Below are 22,046 nucleotides of genomic sequence, written 5' to 3'. Positions count from 1 at the left end.
GAGAAAGGAATAGAAGGATAGGGTGATAGGGTGAGGTGGAGAGAGGGGGGGGTGGGAGGAGGCTCGTGTGGAGGAGAAACACCAGCACGGAGCTGATGGGCCGAATGGCCTGTTTTTGTGCTGTAGATTTCGATGTAGTAAGGCTGCCTCGTTACGAATCTCTTCTGAAATGGATAAGGACAATCACTACATTATACAGAGTGGGGTAATGTCAGAGCAGAAATGGAGAGGCAGATGAATGGTTTTTACGAATACAAAGAGTATATTTATTAATTTTGTCCTGATAGGCACTGATCAGTAAGGATTAATGGAACACTCAAAAGGTCCTTTGGGCATTGGGTGATTTGCCCCTTGGAGTAAGCAGCCCTTTCACGCAACAGAGACAAGAAAATGAAGACACAGTAGTGAAGGTTGTGCGTGTCCTGGCAACCATCAGTCAGCGGCCTGACCAAAAGAGAACAAAAAAATTAACATTAAGAGTGAAAATATTAAATTGTACTCAGACTCGGACGGACAGGTACAGCACGGGGGTTAGATACAGAGTAAAGCTCCCTCTACACTGTCCCCCATCAAACACTCCCCAGGACAGGTACAGCACGGGGTTAAGATACAGAGTAAAGCTCCCTCTACACTGTCCCCCATCAAACACTCCCCAGGACAGGTACAGCACGGGGGTTAGATACAGAGTAAAGCTCCCTCTACACTGTCCCCATCAAACACTCCCAGGACAGGTACAGCACGGGGGTTAGATACAGAGTAAAGCTCCCTCTACACTGTCCCCATCAAACACTCCCAGGACAGGTACAGCACGGGGGTTAGATACAGAGTAAAGCTCTGGGTTGATAGAAAGCAACTATTTCCTCTGGTGGGGGGAGGGGGGAGTCCAGAACAAGGGGCAGATCCTTAAAATCAGAGCCAGGCCGTTCAGGAGTGATGTCAGGAAGCACTTCTTCACACAAAGGGGAGTGGGAATCTGGAACTCTCTCCCCCGGAAAAGCTGTCGAGGCCGGGGGGTCAATTGGAAATTTCAAACCTGAGATTGATGGATTTTTACTGGGTGAGGGGATTAAGGGTTACAGAACCAAGGGGGGGAGATGGAGTTAAGATACAGAACAGTTATGATCTCATTGAATGGTGGAACAGGCTCGAGAGAGGCTGAATGGGCCTCCTCCTGTTCCTGTGTAACAGGCTCGAGGGGGGCTGAATGGGCCTCTTCCTGTTCCTGTGTAACAGGATCGAGAGGGGCTGAATGGGCCTCCTCCTGTTCCTATGTAACAGGCTCGAGAGGGGCTGAATGGGCCTCCTCCTGTTCCTGTGTAACAAGCTCGAGAGGGGCTGAATGGACCTCCTCCTGTTCCTGTGTAACAAGCTCGAGAGGAGCTGAATGGGCCTCCTCCTGTTCCTGTGTAACAGACTCGAGAGGGGCTGAATGGGCCTCCTCCTGTTCCTGTGTAACAGGCTCGAGAGGGGCGGAATGGACTTCCTCCTGTTCCTGTGTAACAGGGGGATGAATGGTAACCAGGTTACGAGGGTCTCTCCCACAAACACACGCCCCCGCAACCCCTACCATGCCCCCCTCACTGACCACCTCCTCTGACCTCTGCACTGAACTGACCTCTGACCCCTCATATCCGGCCGATTTCCTTCAGCTTGTCGACAAGCTGCTCGACGGTCTCCACTTTGACACCAGCCACGCGCTGCGGGGGGTCCTCCACACTCAGTGTCTGCAGCTTACTGGAAATGTCAACGCCCAGGTCCTTCGGGCTGAACTTGTCAATCTTCTTCTTCTTAGCTTTCTGTTGATACAAGAAGGGTGGGAGTCGGGGGTCAGGTCAGTCTGCGGCAGGGGTCCAGGGAGGCGACAGAGAGGGCCAGAGAAGAAAGAGAGAGAGAGAGTGAGAGAGAGAGGGAGAGAGAGAGAGAGAGAATGGGAAACAAGAGAGAGGGGGGGGGGGGGAACGGGAGAAATAGAGGGAAAAATAGGGAAGGTGTGGACGGGGGCAATGGAGAGAAGAGAGCAGATCTTCCAATAGTTAATAATTCAATGACTGTGCGGATACTCACCACGGTGTCAGTATTTAATAATTCAGTGACTGTGCGGATACTCACCACGGTGTCAGTATTTAATAATTCAGTGACTGTGCGGATACTCACCACGATGTCAGTATTTAATAATTCAGTGACAGTGCGGATACTCACCACTATGTCAGTATTTAATAATTCAGTGACTGTGCGGATACTCACCACGATGTCAGTATTTAATAATTCAGTGACTGTGCGGATACTCACCACTATGTCAGTATTTAATAATTCAGTGACAGTGCGGATACTCACCACTATGTCAGTATTTAATAATTCAGTGACAGTGCGGATACTCACCACGATGTCAGTATTTAATAATTCAGTGACAGTGCGGATACTCACCACGATGTCAGTATTTAATAATTCAGTGACAGTGCGGATACTCACCACTATGTCAGTATTTAATAATTCAGTGACTGTGCGGATACTCACCACGATGTCAGTATTTAATAATTCAGTGACTGTGCGGATACTCACCACGATGTCAGTATTTAATAATTCAGTGACTGTGCGGATACTCACCACGATGTCAGTATTTAATAATTCAGTGACTGTGCGGATACTCACCACGATGTCAGTATTTAATAATTCAGTGACTGTGCGGATACTCACCACGATGTCAGTATTTAATAATTCAGTGACAGTGCGGATACTCACCACGGTGTCAGTATTTAATAATTCAGTGTCAGTGCGGATACTCACCACGATGTCAGTATTTAATAATTCAGTGACAGTGCGGATACTCACCACGGTGTCAGTATTTAATAATTCAGTGTCAGTGCGGATACTCACCACGATGTCAGTATTTAATAATTCAGTGACAGTGCGGATACTCACCACGGTGTCAGTATTTAATAATTCAGTGACTGTGCGGATACTCACCACGATGTCAGTATTTAATAATTCAGTGACTGTGCGGATACTCACCACTATGTCAGTATTTAATAATTCAGTGACTGTGCGGATACTCACCACGATGTCAGTATTTAATAATTCTGGGACTGTGCGGATACTCACCACGATGTCAGTATTTAATAATTCAGTGACTGTGCAGATACTCACCACGATGTCAGTATTTAATAATTCAGTGACTGTGCAGATACTCACCACGATGTCAGTATTTAATAATTCAGTGACAGTGCGGATACTCACCACGATGTCAGTATTTAATAATTCAGTGACAGTGCGGATACTCACCACGGTGTCAGTATTTAATAATTCAGTGTCAGTGCGGATACTCACCACGATGTCAGTATTTAATAATTCAGTGACTGTGCAGATACTCACCACGATGTCAGTATTTAATAATTCAGTGACAGTGCGGATACTCACCACGATGTCAGTATTTAATAATTCAGTGACAGTGCGGATACTCACCACGATGTCAGTATTTAATAATTCAGTGACAGTGCGGATACTCACCACGATGTCAGTATTTAATAATTCAGTGACTGTGCAGATACTTACCACGATGTCAGTATTTAATAATTCAGTGACTGTGCGGATACTTACCACGATGTCAGTATTTAATAATTCTGGGACTGTGCGGATACTCACCACGATGTCAGTATTTAATAATTCAGTGACAGTGCAGATACTCACCACGATGTCAGTATTTAATAATTCAGTGACTGTGCGGATACTTACCACGATGTCAGTATTTAATAATTCTGGGACTGTGCGGATACTCACCACGATGTCAGTATTTAATAATTCAGTGTCAGTGCGGATACTCACCACGATGTCAGTATTTAATAATTCAGTGACTGTGCGGATACTCACCACGATGTCAGTATTTAATAATTCAGTGACTGTGCGGATACTCACCACGATGTCAGTATTTAATAATTCAGTGACTGTGCGGATACTCACCACTATGTCAGTATTTAATAATTCAGTGACTGTGCGGATACTCACCACGATGTCAGTATTTAATAATTCTGGGACTGTGCGGATACTCACCATGATGTCAGTATTTAATAATTCAGTGACTGTGCAGATACTCACCACGATGTCAGTATTTAATAATTCAGTGACTGTGCAGATACTCACCACGATGTCAGTATTTAATAATTCAGTGACAGTGCGGATACTCACCACGATGTCAGTATTTAATAATTCAGTGACAGTGCGGATACTCACCACGGTGTCAGTATTTAATAATTCAGTGTCAGTGCGGATACTCACCACGATGTCAGTATTTAATAATTCAGTGACTGTGCAGATACTCACCACGATGTCAGTATTTAATAATTCAGTGACAGTGCGGATACTCACCACGATGTCAGTATTTAATAATTCAGTGACAGTGCGGATACTCACCACGATGTCAGTATTTAATAATTCAGTGACAGTGCGGATACTCACCACGATGTCAGTATTTAATAATTCAGTGACTGTGCAGATACTTACCACGATGTCAGTATTTAATAATTCAGTGACTGTGCGGATACTTACCACGATGTCAGTATTTAATAATTCTGGGACTGTGCGGATACTCACCACGATGTCAGTATTTAATAATTCAGTGACAGTGCAGATACTCACCACGATGTCAGTATTTAATAATTCAGTGACTGTGCGGATACTTACCACGATGTCAGTATTTAATAATTCTGGGACTGTGCAGATACTCACCACGATGTCAGTATTTAATAATTCTGGGACTGTGCGGATACTCACCACGATGTCAGTATTTAATAATTCAGTGTCAGTGCGGATACTCACCACGATGTCAGTATTTAATAATTCAGTGACTGTGCGGATACTCACCACGATGTCAGTATTTAATAATTCAGTGACTGTGCGGATACTCACCACGATGTCAGTATTTAATAATTCAGTGACAGTGCGGATACTCACCACGATGTCAGTATTTAATAATTCAGAGACAGTGCGGATACTCACGATGTCAGTATTTAATAATTCAGTGACTGTGCGGATACTCACCACGATGTCAGTATTTAATAATTCAGTGACTGTGCGGATACTCACCACGATGTCAGTATTTAATAATTCAGTGTCAGTGCAGATACTCACCACGATGTCAGTATTTAATAATTCTGGGACTGTGCGGATACTCACCACGATGTCAGTATTTAATAATTCAGTGACTGTGCGGATACTCACCACGATGTCAGTATTTAATAATTCAGTGACAGTGCGGATACTCACGATGTCAGTATTTAATAATTCAGTGACTGTGCGGATACTCACCACGATGTCAGTATTTAATAATTCAGTGACTGTGCAGATACTCACCACGATGTCAGTATTTAATAATTCAGTGACAGTGCGGATACTCACCACGATGTCAGTATTTAATAATTCAGTGACTGTGCGGATACTCACCACGATGTCAGTATTTAATAATTCAGTGACTGTGCAGATACTCACCACGATGTCAGTATTTAATAATTCAGTGACAGTGCGGATACTCACCACGATGTCAGTATTTAATAATTCAGTGACTGTGCGGATACTCACCACGAAGTCAGTATTTAATAATTCAGTGACAGTGCAGATACTCACCACGATGTCAGTATTTAATAATTCAGTGACTGTGCGGATACTCACCACGATGTCAGTATTTAATAATTCAGTGACTGTGCGGATACTCACCACGATGTCAGTATTTAATAATTCAGTGACTGTGCGGATACTCACCACGATGTCAGTATTTAATAATTCAGTGACTGTGCGGATACTCACCACGATGTCAGTATTTAATAATTCAGTGTCAGTGCGGATACTCACCACGATGTCAGTATTTAATAATTCAGTGACTGTGCGGATACTCACCACGATGTCAGTATTTAATAATTCAGTGACAGTGCGGATACTCACCACGATGTCAGTATTTAATAATTCAGTGTCAGTGCAGATACTCACCACGGTGTCAGTATTTAATAATTCAGTGACTGTGCAGATACTCACCACGATGTCAGTATTTAATAATTCAGTGACTGTGCGGATACTCACCACGATGTCAGTATTTAATAATTCAGTGACAGTGCAGATACTCACCACGGTGTCAGTATTTAATAATTCAGTGACTGTGCAGATACTCACCACGATGTCAGTATTTAATAATTCTGGGACTGTGCGGATACTCACCACGATGTCAGTATTTAATAATTCAGTGACAGTGCGGATACTCACCACGATGTCAGTATTTAATAATTCAGTGTCAGTGCAGATACTCACCACGATGTCAGTATTTAATAATTCAGTGACAGTGCAGATACTCACCACGGTGTCAGTATTTAATAATTCAGTGACTGTGCGGATACTCACCACGATGTCAGTATTTAATAATTCAGTGACAGTGCGGATACTCACCACGATGTCAGTATTTAATAATTCAGTGTCAGTGCAGATACTCACCACGATGTCAGTATTTAATAATTCAGTGACTGTGCAGATACTCACCACGATGTCAGTATTTAATAATTCAGTGACAGTGCAGATACTCACCACGGTGTCAGTATTTAATAATTCAGTGACTGTGCGGATACTCACCACGATGTCAGTATTTAATAATTCAGTGACAGTGCGGATACTCACCACGATGTCAGTATTTAATAATTCAGTGACAGTGCGGATACTCACCACGATGTCAGTATTTAATAATTCAGTGACAGTGCGGATACTCACCACGATGTCAGTATTTAATAATTCAGTGACTGTGCGGATACTCATCACGATGTCAGTATTTAATAATTCAGGGACTGTGCGGATACTCACCACGATGTCAGTATTTAATAATTCAGTGACTGTGCGGATACTCACCACGATGTCAGTATTTAATAATTCAGTGACAGTGCGGATACTCACCACGATGTCAGTATTTAATAATTCTGGGACTGTGCGGATACTCACCACGATGTCAGTATTTAATAATTCAGTGACAGTGCGGATACTCACCACTATGTCAGTATTTAATAATTCAGTGACTGTGCGGATACTCACCACGGTGTCAGTATTTAATAATTCAGTGACTGTGCGGATACTCACCACGATGTCAGTATTTAATAATTCAGTGACTGTGCGGATACTCACCACGATGTCAGTATTTAATAATTCAGTGTCAGTGCGGATACTCACCACGATGTCAGTATTTAATAATTCAGTGACAGTGCGGATACTCACCACGATGTCAGTATTTAATAATTCAGTGACTGTGCGGATACTCACCACGATGTCAGTATTTAATAATTCAGTGACAGTGCGGATACTCACCACGATGTCAGTATTTAATAATTCAGTGACAGTGCAGATACTCACCACGATGTCAGTATTTAATAATTCAGTGACTGTGCAGATACTCACCACGATGTCAGTATTTAATAATTCAGTGACTGTGCGGATACTCACCACGATGTCAGTATTTAATAATTCAGTGACTGTGCGGATACTCACCACGATGTCAGTATTTAATAATTCAGTGACAGTGCGGATACTCACCACGATGTCAGTATTTAATAATTCTGGGACTGTGCGGATACTCACCACGATGTCAGTATTTAATAATTCAGTGACTGTGCGGATACTCACCACGGTGTCAGTATTTAATAATTCTGGGACTGTGCGGATACTCACCACGATGTCAGTATTTAATAATTCTGGGACTGTGCGGATACTCACCACGATGTCAGTATTTAATAATTCAGTGACAGTGCAGATACTCACCACGATGCCAGTATTTAATAATTCAGTGACAGTGCAGATACTCACCACGGTGTCAGTATTTAATAATTCAGTGACTGTGCGGATACTCACCACGATGTCAGTATTTAATAATTCAGTGACTGTGCGGATACTCACCACGATGTCAGTATTTAATAATTCAGTGACAGTGCAGATACTCACCACGATGTCAGTATTTAATAATTCAGTGACAGTGCAGATACTCACCACGATGTCAGTATTTAATAATTCTGGGACTGTGCAGATACTCACCACGATGTCAGTATTTAATAATTCAGTGACAGTGCAGATACTCACCACGATGTCAGTATTTAATAATTCAATGACAGTGCAGATACTCACCACGATGTCAGTATTTAATAATTCAGTGACAGTGCAGATACTCACCACGGTGTCAGTATTTAATAATTCAGTGACTGTGCGGATACTCACCACGATGTCAGTATTTAATAATTCTGGGACTGTGCAGATACTCACCACGATGTCAGTATTTAATAATTCAGTGACTGTGCGGATACTCACCACGATGTCAGTATTTAATAATTCAGTGACAGTGCGGATACTCACCACGATGTCAGTATTTAATAATTCTGGGACTGTGCGGATACTCACCACGATGTCAGTATTTAATAATTCAGTGACTGTGCGGAAACTCACCACGATGTCAGTATTTAATAATTCTGGGACTGTGCGGATACTCACCACGATGTCAGTCTTTAATAATTCTGGGACTGTGCGGATACTCACCACGATGTCAGTATTTAATAATTCAGTGACTGTGCGGAAACTCACCACGATGTCAGTATTTAATAATTCAGTGACTGTGCGGATACTCACCACGATGTCAGTATTTAATAATTCTGGGACTGTGCGGATACTCACCACGATGTCAGTATTTAATAATTCAGTGACTGTGCGGATACTCACCACGATGTCAGTATTTAATAATTCAGTGACTGTGCGGATACTCACCACGATGTCAGTATTTAATAATTCAGTGACTGTGCGGATACTCACCACGATGTCAGTATTTAATAATTCAGTGACTGTGCGGAAACTCACTACGATGTCAGTATTTAATAATTCAGTGACTGTGCGGATACTCACCACGATGTCAGTATTTAATAATTCAGTGACAGTGCGGATACTCACCACGATGTCAGTATTTAATAATTCAGTGACAGTGCGGATACTCACCACGATGTCAGTATTTAATAATTCAGTGACTGTGCGGATACTCACCACGATGACAGTATTTAATAATTCAGTGACAGTGCGGATACTCACCACGATGTCAGTATTTAATAATTCAGTGACAGTGCAGATACTCACCACGATGTCAGTATTTAATAATTCAGTGACAGTGCGGATACTCACCACGATGTCAGTATTTAATAATTCTGGGACTGTGCGGATACTCACCACGATGTCAGTATTTAATAATTCTGGGACTGTGCGGATACTCACCACGATGTCAGTATTTAATAATTCTGGGACTGTGCGGATACTCACCACGATGTCAGTATTTAATAATTCTGGGACTGTGCGGATACTCACCATGATGTCAGTATTTAATAATTCAGTGACTGTGCGGATACTCACCACTATGTCAGTATTTAATAATTCAGTGACTGTGCGGATACTCACCACGATGTCAGTATTTAATAATTCAATGACAGTGCAGATACTCACCACGATGTCAGTATTTAATAATTCAGTGACAGTGCAGATACTCACCACGGTGTCAGTATTTAATAATTCAGTGACTGTGCGGATACTCACCACGATGTCAGTATTTAATAATTCAGTGACAGTGCGGATACTCACCACGATGTCAGTATTTAATAATTCAGTGACTGTGCGGATACTCACCACGATGTCAGTATTTAATAATTCAGTGACAGTGCGGATACTCACCACGATGTCAGTATTTAATAATTCAGTGACAGTGCAGATACTCACCACGATGTCAGTATTTAATAATTCAGTGACAGTGCGGATACTCACCACGATGTCAGTATTTAATAATTCTGGGACTGTGCGGATACTCACCACGATGTCAGTATTTAATAATTCTGGGACTGTGCGGATACTCACCACGATGTCAGTATTTAATAATTCTGGGACTGTGCGGATACTCACCACGATGTCAGTATTTAATAATTCTGGGACTGTGCAGATACTCACCACGATGTCAGTATTTAATAATTCAGTGACTGTGCGGATACTCACCACTATGTCAGTATTTAATAATTCAGTGACTGTGCGGATACTCACCACGATGTCAGTATTTAATAATTCAATGACAGTGCAGATACTCACCACGATGTCAGTATTTAATAATTCAGTGACAGTGCAGATACTCACCACGGTGTCAGTATTTAATAATTCAGTGACTGTGCGGATACTCACCACGATGTCAGTATTTAATAATTCTGGGACTGTGCAGATACTCACCACGATGTCAGTATTTAATAATTCAGTGACTGTGCGGATACTCACCACGATGTCAGTATTTAATAATTCAGTGACAGTGCGGATACTCACCACGATGTCAGTATTTAATAATTCTGGGACTGTGCGGATACTCACCACGATGTCAGTATTTAATAATTCAGTGACTGTGCGGAAACTCACCACGATGTCAGTATTTAATAATTCTGGGACTGTGCGGATACTCACCACGATGTCAGTATTTAATAATTCTGGGACTGTGCGGATACTCACCACGATGTCAGTATTTAATAATTCAGTGACTGTGCGGATACTCACCACGATGTCAGTATTTAATAATTCAGTGACAGTGCGGATACTCACCACGATGTCAGTATTTAATAATTCAGTGACAGTGCAGATACTCACCACGATGTCAGTATTTAATAATTCAGTGACTGTGCAGATACTCACCACGATGTCAGTATTTAATAATTCAGTGACTGTGCGGACACTCACCACGATGTCAGTATTTAATAATTCAGTGACTGTGCGGATACTCACCACGATGTCAGTATTTAATAATTCAGTGACAGTGCGGATACTCACCACGATGTCAGTATTTAATAATTCTGGGACTGTGCGGATACTCACCACGATGTCAGTATTTAATAATTCAGTGACTGTGCGGATACTCACCACGATGTCAGTATTTAATAATTCTGGGACTGTGCGGATACTCACCACGATGTCAGTATTTAATAATTCAGTGACTGTGCGGATACTCACCACGGTGTCAGTATTTAATAATTCTGGGACTGTGCGGATACTCACCACGATGTCAGTATTTAATAATTCTGGGACTGTGCGGATACTCACCACGATGTCAGTATTTAATAATTCAGTGACAGTGCAGATACTCACCACGATGCCAGTATTTAATAATTCAGTGACAGTGCAGATACTCACCACGGTGTCAGTATTTAATAATTCAGTGACTGTGCGGATACTCACCACGATGTCAGTATTTAATAATTCAGTGACTGTGCGGATACTCACCACGATGTCAGTATTTAATAATTCAGTGACAGTGCAGATACTCACCACGATGTCAGTATTTAATAATTCAGTGACAGTGCAGATACTCACCACGATGTCAGTATTTAATAATTCTGGGACTGTGCGGATACTCACCACGATGTCAGTATTTAATAATTCAGTGACAGTGCAGATACTCACCACGATGTCAGTATTTAATAATTCAATGACAGTGCAGATACTCACCACGATGTCAGTATTTAATAATTCAGTGACAGTGCAGATACTCACCACGGTGTCAGTATTTAATAATTCAGTGACTGTGCGGATACTCACCACGATGTCAGTATTTAATAATTCTGGGACTGTGCAGATACTCACCACGATGTCAGTATTTAATAATTCAGTGACTGTGCGGATACTCACCACGATGTCAGTATTTAATAATTCTGGGACTGTGCGGATACTCACCACGATGTCAGTATTTAATAATTCTGGGACTGTGCGGATACTCACCACGATGTCAGTATTTAATAATTCTGGGACTGTGCGGATACTCACCACGATGTCAGTATTTAATAATTCAGTGACTGTGCGGATACTCACCACTATGTCAGTATTTAATAATTCAGTGACTGTGCGGATACTCACCACGATGTCAGTATTAATAATTCAATGACAGTGCAGATACTCACCACGATGTCAGTATTTAATAATTCAGTGACAGTGCAGATACTCACCACGGTGTCAGTATTTAATAATTCAGTGACTGTGCGGATACTCACCACGATGTCAGTATTTAATAATTCTGGGACTGTGCAGATACTCACCACGATGTCAGTATTTAATAATTCAGTGACTGTGCGGATACTCACCACGATGTCAGTATTTAATAATTCAGTGACAGTGCGGATACTCACCACGATGTCAGTATTTAATAATTCTGGGACTGTGCGGATACTCACCACGATGTCAGTATTTAATAATTCAGTGACTGTGCGGAACTCACCACGATGTCAGTATTTAATAATTCTGGGACTGTGCGGATACTCACCACGATGTCAGTATTTAATAATTCTGGGACTGTGCGGATACTCACCACGATGTCAGTATTTAATAATTCAGTGACTGTGCGGATACTCACCACGATGTCAGTATTTAATAATTCAGTGACAGTGCGGATACTCACCACGATGTCAGTATTTAATAATTCAGTGACAGTGCAGATACTCACCACGATGTCAGTATTTAATAATTCAGTGACTGTGCAGATACTCACCACGATGTCAGTATTTAATAATTCAGTGACTGTGCGGATACTCACCACGATGTCAGTATTTAATAATTCAGTGACTGTGCGGATACTCACCACGATGTCAGTATTTAATAATTCAGTGACAGTGCGGATACTCACCACGATGTCAGTATTTAATAATTCTGGGACTGTGCGGATACTCACCACGATGTCAGTATTTAATAATTCAGTGACTGTGCGGATACTCACCACGATGTCAGTATTTAATAATTCTGGGACTGTGCGGATACTCACACCACGATGTCAGTATTTAATAATTCAGTGACTGTGCGGATACTCACCACGGTGTCAGTATTTAATAATTCTGGGACTGTGCGGATACTCACCACGATGTCAGTATTTAATAATTCTGGGACTGTGCGGATACTCACCACGATGTCAGTATTTAATAATTCAGTGACAGTGCAGATACTCACCACGATGCCAGTATTTAATAATTCAGTGACAGTGCAGATACTCACCACGGTGTCAGTATTTAATAATTCAGTGACTGTGCGGATACTCACCACGATGTCAGTATTTAATAATTCAGTGACTGTGCGGATACTCACCACGATGTCAGTATTTAATAATTCAGTGACAGTGCAGATACTCACCACGATGTCAGTATTTAATTAATTCAGTGACAGTGCAGATACTCACCACGATGTCAGTATTTAATAATTCAGTGACTGTGCGGATACTCACCACGATGTCAGTATTTAATAATTCAGTGACAGTGCAGATACTCACCACGATGTCAGGTATTTAATAATTCAATGACAGTGCAGATACTCACCACGATGTCAGTATTTAATAATTCAGTGACAGTGCAGATACTCACCACGGTGTCAGTATTTAATAATTCAGTGACTGTGCGGATACTCACCACGATGTCAGTATTTAATAATTCTGGGACTGTGCAGATACTCACCACGATGTCAGTATTTAATAATTCAGTGACTGTGCGGATACTCACCACGATGTCAGTATTTAATAATTCAGTGACAGTGCGGATACTCACCCACGATGTCAGTATTTAATAATTCTGGGACTGTGCGGATACTCACCACGATGTCAGTATTTAATAATTCAGTGACTGTGCGGAAAACTCACCACGATGTCAGTATTTAATAATTCTGGGACTGTGCGGATACTCACCACGATGTCAGTATTTAATAATTCTGGGACTGTGCGGATACTCACCACGATGTCAGTATTTAATAATTCAGTGACTGTGCGGAAACTCACCACGATGTCAGTATTTAATAATTCAGTGACTGTGCGGATACTCACCACGATGTCAGTATTTAATAATTCTGGGACTGTGCGGATACTCACCACGATGTCAGTATTTAATAATTCAGTGACTGTGCGGATACTCACCACGATGTCAGTATTTAATAATTCAGTGACTGTGCGGATACTCACCACGATGTCAGTATTTAATAATTCAGTGACTGTGCGGATACTCACCACGATGTCAGTATTTAATACTTCAGTGACTGTGCGGAAACTCACTACGATGTCAGTATTTAATAATTCAGTGACTGTGCGGATACTCACCACGATGTCAGTATTTAATAATTCAGTGACAGTGCGGATACTCACCACGATGTCAGTATTTAATAATTCAGTGACAGTGCGGATACTCACCACGATGTCAGTATTTAATAATTCAGTGACTGTGCGGATACTCACCACGATGTCAGTATTTAATAATTCAGTGACAGTGCGGATACTCACCACGATGTCAGTATTTAATAATTCAGTGACAGTGCAGATACTCACCACGATGTCAGTATTTAATAATTCAGTGACAGTGCGGATACTCACCACGATGTCAGTATTTAATAATTCTGGGACTGTGCGGATACTCACCACGATGTCAGTATTTAATAATTCTGGGACTGTGCGGATACTCACCACGATGTCAGTATTTAATAATTCAGTGACTGTGCGGAAACTCACCACGATGTCAGTATTTAATAATTCAGTGACTGTGCGGATACTCACTCTACGATGTCAGTATTTAATAATTCTGGGACTGTGCGGATACTCACCACGATGTCAGTATTTAATAATTCAGTGACTGTGCGGATACTCACCACGATGTCAGTATTTAATAATTCAGTGACTGTGCGGATACTCACCACGATGTCAGTATTTAATAATTCAGTGACTGTGCGGATACTCACCACGATGTCAGTATTTAATACTTCAGTGACTGTGCGGAAACTCACTACGATGTCAGTATTTAATAATTCAGTGACTGTGCGGATACTCACCACGATGTCAGTATTTAATAATTCAGTGACAGTGCGGATACTCACCACGATGTCAGTATTTAATAATTCAGTGACAGTGCGGATACTCACCACGATGTCAGTATTTAATAATTCAGTGACTGTGCGGATACTCACCACGATGTCAGTATTTAATAATTCAGTGACAGTGCGGATACTCACCACGATGTCAGTATTTAATAATTCAGTGACAGTGCAGATACTCACCACGATGTCAGTATTTAATAATTCAGTGACAGTGCGGATACTCACCACGATGTCAGTATTTAATAATTCTGGGACTGTGCGGATACTCACCACGATGTCAGTATTTAATAATTCTGGGACTGTGCGGATACTCACCACGATGTCAGTATTTAATAATTCTGGGACTGTGCGGATACTCACCACGATGTCAGTATTTAATAATTCTGGGACTGTGCGGATACTCACCACGATGTCAGTATTTAATAATTCAGTGACTGTGCGGATACTCACCACTATGTCAGTATTTAATAATTCAGTGACTGTGCGGAAACTCACTACGATGTCAGTATTTAATAATTCAGTGACAGTGCAGATACTCACCACGATGTCAGTATTTAATAATTCAGTGACAGTGCAGATACTCACCACGATGTCAGTATTTAATAATTCAGTGACAGTGCGGATACTCACCACGATGTCAGTATTTAATAATTCAGTGACTGTGCGGATACTCACCACGATGTCAGTATTTAATAATTCAGTGGACAGTGCGGATACTCACCACGATGTCAGTATTTAATAATTCAGTGACAGTGCAGATACTCACCACGATGTCAGTATTTAATAATTCAGTGACAGTGCGGATACTCACCACGATGTCAGTATTTAATAATTCTGGGACTGTGCGGATACTCACCACGATGTCAGTATTTAATAATTCTGGGACTGTGCGGATACTCACCACGATGTCAGTATTTAATAATTCTGGGACTGTGCGGATACTCACCACGATGTCAGTATTTAATAATTCTGGGACTGGGCGGATACTCACCACGATGTCAGTATTTAATAATTCAGTGACAGTGCGGATACTCACCACGATGTCAGTATTTAATAATTCAGGGACAGTGCGAATACTCACCACGATGTCAGTATTTAATAATTCTGGGACTGTGCGGATACTCACCACGATGTCAGTATTTAATAATTCTGGGACTGTGCGGATACTCACCACGATGTCAGTATTTAATAATTCTGGGACTGTGCGGATACTCACCACGATGTCAGTATTTAATAATTCTGGGACTGTGCGGATACTCACCACGATGTCAGTATTTAATAATTCTGGGACTGTGCGGATACTCACCACGATGTCAGTATTTAATAATTCTGGGACTGTGCGGAAACTCACCACGATGTCAGTATTTAATAATTCTGGGACTGTGCGGATACTCACCACGATGTCAGTATTTAATAATTCTGGGACTGTGCGGATACTCACCACGATGTCAGTATTTAATAATTCTGGGACTGTGCGGATACTCACCACGATGTCAGTATTTAATAATTCTGGGACTGTGCGGATACTCACCACGATGTCAGTATTAATAATTCAGTGACAGTGCGGATACTCACCACGATGTCAGTATTTAATAATTCAGGGACAGTGCGGATACTCACCACGATGTCAGTATTTAATAATTCTGGGACTGTGCGGATACTCACCACGATGTCAGTATTTAATAATTCTGGGACTGTGCGGATACTCACCACGATGTCAGTATTTAATAATTCTGGGACTGTGCGGATACTCACCACGGTGTCAGTATTTAATAATTCCGGGTCTGTGCGGATACTCACCATGATGTTCGGCAGCGTGGCATAACGTGGTTCATTCAGTCGCAGGTCAGAGGTTACAACAGCAGGCAGCTTGATGGCAATGGTTTCCAAACCTCCATCTACTTCCCGCGTGACCTTTAACTTGGTGTCCTCCACTTTCACCTCTGACGCAAAGGTCCCCTTTGGACAATCAGATGGAAAATCCCAATGAAACGGAGCTGGTTCCTCCCCCTCATCCCCCACCAAAGACCCCTCAATTACACTGTCTGCTACACATAACATAACCCAGAGTGACTCCGACTCAACCGTGGCTCCAAGGGAGGGGGATCATCGGAACTGAGGGAAGCGGCCATTCAGGCCCTCAAGCCTGTGGAAGAGGAATTAAATCAGCCCTACTTCTCCCTCTTCCCTCCCACTTCCTTATCTGTCATTTCCTACGCTCTCTCCCTACTTACTCTCTCTCTCCCACCTTCTCTCTCTTCCCCCTTCCTTCTCGCTCTCACCCCTCCTCCCTCTCTCTCTCTCTCCCCCTTCCTTCTCTCTCTCTCTCTCTCTCTCTCCCCTTCCTTCTCTCTCTCTCTCTCTTCTCTCTTCCCCCTTCCTTCTCTCTCTCTCTCTCTCTCTTTCCCCTTCCTTTTCTCTCTCTCTCTCTTCCCCCTTCCTTCTCTCTCTCCCCCCACCTCCTTCTCTCTCTCCTCCCCCTTCCTTCCTTCTCTCTCTCTCTCTCCCCCCTTCTTTCTCACACTCTCCCCCCCTACCTTCTCTCTCTCCCCCCATCCTACCTCACTCTCTCCCCCCTCTCTCTCTCTCACTCCCCCCATCCTTCTCTCACTCTCTCACTCTCTCCCCCCCACTTCCTTCTCTCTCTCTCTCACCCCACTACTCCTTCTCTCTCCCCCACTCCCTCCTCTCTCTCCCCCCCCCCACTTCCTTCTCTCTCTCTCCCCCCCCCCCACTTCCTTCTCTCTCTCCCCCCCCCCCCACTCCTTCTCTCTCTCTCCCCCCCCCCACTTCCTTCTCTCTCTCTCCCCCCCCCCCACTTCCTCTCTCTCTCCCCCCCCCCCACTTCCTTCTCTCTCTCTCCCCCCCCCCCACTTCCTTCTCTCTCTCTCCCCCCCCCACTTCCTCTCTCTCTCTCTCCCACCCCCCCCACTTCCTTCTCTCCCTCTCCCCCCCACTTCCTTCTCTCCCTCTCCCCCCCCTTCTTCTCTCCCTCTCCCCCCCCATTCCTTCTCTCCCTCTCCCCCCCCTTCCTTCTCTCCCTCTCCCCCCCTTCCTTCTCTCCCTCTCCCCCCCTTTCCTTCTCTCCCTCTCCCCCCCCTTCCTTCTCTCCCTCTCCCCCCCCTTCCTTCTCTCCCTCTCCCCCCCCTTCCTTCTCTCCCTCTCCCCCCCCCTTCCTTCTCTCCCTCTCCCCCCCCTTCCTTCTCTCCCCCTCCCCCCCCTTCCTTCTCTCCCCCTCCCCCCCCTTCCTTCTCTCCCCCTCCCCCCCCTCCCTTCTCTCCCCCTCTCCCCCCTCCTTCTCTCCCCCTCTCCCCCTCCCTTCTCTCCCCCTCTCCCCCTTCCTTCTCTCCCCCTCTCCCCCCTTCCTTCTCTCCCCCTCTCCCCCCTTCCTTCTCTCCCCCTCTCCCCCTTCCTTCTCTCCCCCTCTCCCCCCTTCCTTCTCTCCCCCTCTCCCCCCTTCCTTCTCTCCCCCTCTCCCCCTTCCTTCTCTCCCCCTCTCCCCCCTTCCTTCTCTCCCCCTCTCCCCCCTTCCTTCTCTCCCCCTCTCCCCCCCTTCCTTCTCTCCCCCTCTCCCCCCTTCCTTCTCTCCCTCTCTCCCCCCTTCCTTCTCTCCCTCTCTCCCCCCTTCCTTCTCCCTCTCTCCCCCCTTCCTTCTCTCCCTCTCTCCCCCCTTCCTTCTCTCCCTCTCTCCCCCCTTCCTTCTCTCCCTCTCTCCCCCCTTCCTTCTCTCCCTCTCTCCCCCCTTCCTTCTCTCCCTCTCTCCCCCCTTCCTTCTCTCCCTCTCTCCCCCCTTCCTTCTCTCCCTCTCTCCCCCCTTCCTTCTCTCCCTCTCTCCCCCCTTTCCTTCTCTCCCTCTCTCCCCCCTTCCTTCTCTCCCTCTCTCCCCCCTTCCTTCTCTCCCTCTCTCTCCCCTTCCTTCTCTCCCTCTCTCTCCCCTTCCTTCTCTCCCTCTCTCTCCCCTTCCTTCTCCCTCTCTCTCTCCCCTTCCTTCTCCCTCTCTCTCTCCCCTTCCTTCTCCCTCTCTCTCTCCCTCCTTCCTTCTCCCTCTCTCTCTCCCCTTCCTTCTCCCTCTCTCTCTCCCCTTCCTTCTCCCTCTCTCTCTCCCCTTCCTTCTCCCTCTCTCTCTCACCTTCCTTCTCCCTCTCTCTCACCTTCCTTCTCCCTCTCTCTCCCCTTCCTTCTCCCTCTCTCTCCCCTTCCTTCTCCCTCTCTCGCTCCTGACTCAATGATATCCTGCTTGATCTGTGTCCCATTTCCATCCGCTCTTGGCCCCCATGTATTTTCACACCCGTGCCCGGAACAATCTCAGTTTGAAAATGAATTGATAAAATGATTTCACTGACCCCTAACCCACAGCATCAACTGCGTTTTGTGGGAGAGATTTCCACATTTCTCCCCCCCCCCCCCACTTTGTGTGAAGAAGTGTTTTTCCTAACTCTCTCCTGAACCGTCCTCTGATTTCAAGGTTGTGTCCACTTGTCTGAGACTCCCCCCACCAGGGAGAAAAGTTTCTCTCTATCAACCCCATCAATTCCTTTCAAAACCCTATAGAACCTCAATCAAATCACCCCTTAACCTTTGATATTCCAGGGAAAGCAAGCCGAGTGTGTGGATTCTCTCCTTGTAATCTTGTCCTTGGGACCTATCATCCTGGTGAATCTGCACTGCACTCCCTCCAAGCCTAATATACCGTTGCTGAGGAGTGGTGTTCTGAACTGTACACAGTTACTCTGGATATTGCCTAACCAGGGCTTTGTACAGCTGGAGGCATCGGGAACCTCACCCAAAAATCACAGAATTGTTACAGTGCAGGAGGAGGCCATTCAGCCCATCCTGTCCGCACTGGCTCTCCGAAAGAGCAACTCCCTCAGTTCCATTCCCCTGCCTTCGCCCCGTAATCTCTTCCCAAATACTTTAAATCTGCGCCCTCTCGTTCTCGATCCTTTCACCAGTGGGAAAAGTTTCTCTCTATCTACTCTGTCCAGACCCCTCATGATTTTGAATACCTCTATCAAATCACCTCTCAGCCTTCTCTTCTCCAAGGAAAACAGTCCTAACTTCTTCAATCTATCTTCATAACTGAAATTCCTCATCCCTGGAACCATTCTCCTGAATCTTATCTGCACTCTCTCCAATGTCCTCACGTCTTTCCTCAAGTGCGGCTCCCAGAACTGGATGCAATACTCCAGCTGAGGCCGAACTAGTGTCTTATACAAGTTCAACATAACTTCCTTGCTCTTGTACTCTATGCCCCTATTAATAAAGTCCAGGATACTGTATGCTTTATTAACTGCTCTCTCAACCTGTCCTGCCACCTTCAATGACCTATGCACATATACACCCAGGTCCCTCTGCCCCTGCACCCCCTTTAGAATTGTACCCTTTATTCTATACTGTCTCTCCACCTTCTTCCTACCAAAGTGAATCACCTCACATTTCTCTGCATTGAACTTCATCTGCCACCTGTCTGCCCATTCCACCAACTTGTCTATGTCCTTTTGAAGTTCGACACTATCCTCCTCACAGTTCACAATGCTTCCAAGTTTCGTATCATCTGCAAACTTTGAAATTGTGCCCTGTACACCAAGGTCTAGGTTATTAATATATACCAGGAAAAGCAAGGGTCCTGACACTGACCCCTGGGGAATTCCACTACAAACCTTCCTCCAGCCCGAAAAAACACTACTCTTTGTTTCCTATCACTCAGCCAATTCCGTATCCATATTGCTACTGTCCCTTTTATTCCATGAGCTACAAGTTTGCTCACAAGTCTGTTGTGTGACTCTGTAACAAACACCTTTTGAAAGTCCATGTTCACCACATCAACAGCATTGCCCTCATCAACCCTCTCTGTTACCTCCTCAAAAAACTCCAGCAAGTTAGTTAAACAGGATTTTTCCCTTAAGAAATCCAAGCTGGCTTTCCTTAATTAATCCACATTTGTCCATGTAACTATTAATTTTGTCCCGAATTATTTTTTCTAGAAGATTCCCACCACCAAAGTTAAACTGACTGGCCTGTAGTTGCTGGGCTTATCTTTACACCCTTTTTTGAACAAGGTGTAACGTTTGCAATTCTCCAGTCCTCAGGCACCACCCCCGAGTCTAAGGAAGACTGGAAAATTATGGTCAGTGCCTCTGTGATTTCCACCCTCACTTCCCTCAGCATTCTTGGATGCCTCTCATCTGGTCCTGGTGCTTTATCCACTTTAAGTACAGACAGCCTATCAAATACTTCCTCTTTATCAATTTTAAACCTTTCTAGTGTCTGAATTACCTCCTCTTTCAACATTGCCTGGGTTACATCTGCTTCCTTGTAAAGACAGATGCAAAGTATTCATTTGCTAGGGGGGGGGGGGGGGGGGGGGGGGTGGGCACAGTGGCGCAGTGGTTAGCACCGCAGCCTCACAGCTTCAGCGACCCAGGTTCAATTCTGGGTACTGCCCGTGTGGAGTTTGCAAGTTCTCCCTGTGTCTGCGTGGGTTTCCTCCGGGTGCTCCGGTTTCCTCCCCACTACCAAAAGACTTGCAGGTTGAATGGTAAATTGGCCATTATAAATTGCCCCTAGTATAGGTAGGTGGTAGGGGAATATAGGGACAGGTGAAGATGTGGTAGGAATATGGGATTAGTGTAGGATTAGTATAAATGGGTGGTTGATGGTCGGCACAGACTCAGTGGGCCGAAGGGCCTGTTTCAGTGCTGTATCTCTAAAACTAAAACTAAAAACTAAAATCTCAGCTATCCCTCTGCCTCCATGTGTAAATCCCCTTTCTGGTCCCTAATCGGCCCCACTCCTCCTTTTACCACCCTTTAACTACTTATATGCCTGTAGAAAACTTTGGGATTTCCTTTCATGCTAGCTGCCGGTCTCTTTTCATGCTCTCTCTTTGCTTCTCTTATTCCCCTGCTGAAGGTGGTTCTTGCATTTATATAACACCTTTATTAGGAAGAGGAGGAGGCCATTCAGCCCCTCGAGCCTTACACAGGAACAGGAGGAGGCCATTCAGCCCCTCTCGAGCTGGTACACAGGAACAGGAAGAGACCATTCAGTACTGACCCTCCGACAGTGCAGCACTCCCTCAGTACTGACCCTCCGACAGTGCAGCGCTCCCTCAGTACCGTCACTGGCGGAGTGTCGGCCTGGATTGTGGGGCGCGA

The 22,046-nt window shown here is 44.3% G+C and overlaps 1 protein-coding gene across 1 annotated transcript in view; it reads right to left on the bottom strand.

The window, feature by feature from the left end:
- Positions 1 to 239: 239 nt before the first annotated feature.
- etfb (electron transfer flavoprotein subunit beta) overlaps positions 240 to 22,046 on the bottom strand; it is a 32,136-nt gene continuing 10,329 nt past the window's right edge. Inside the window, exons 4-6 of the mRNA XM_068018737.1 lie at positions 16,690 to 16,937; positions 1,616 to 1,796; positions 240 to 444 (exon numbers count right to left, since the gene is read on the bottom strand). Coding sequence (XP_067874838.1) covers positions 1,626 to 1,796; positions 16,690 to 16,937 — 419 coding nt within the window. The 3' untranslated portion in view covers positions 240 to 444; positions 1,616 to 1,625. The remainder of the gene's footprint in view (positions 445 to 1,615; positions 1,797 to 16,689; positions 16,938 to 22,046) is intronic.

Source organism: Heterodontus francisci, chromosome 39 (assembly GCF_036365525.1).
Source record: "Heterodontus francisci isolate sHetFra1 chromosome 39, sHetFra1.hap1, whole genome shotgun sequence".
Taxonomy (NCBI): domain Eukaryota; kingdom Metazoa; phylum Chordata; class Chondrichthyes; order Heterodontiformes; family Heterodontidae; genus Heterodontus; species Heterodontus francisci.
Note: the sequence above shows the minus strand (reverse complement) of the source record. Positions and strands in the feature narration are given on the sequence as shown.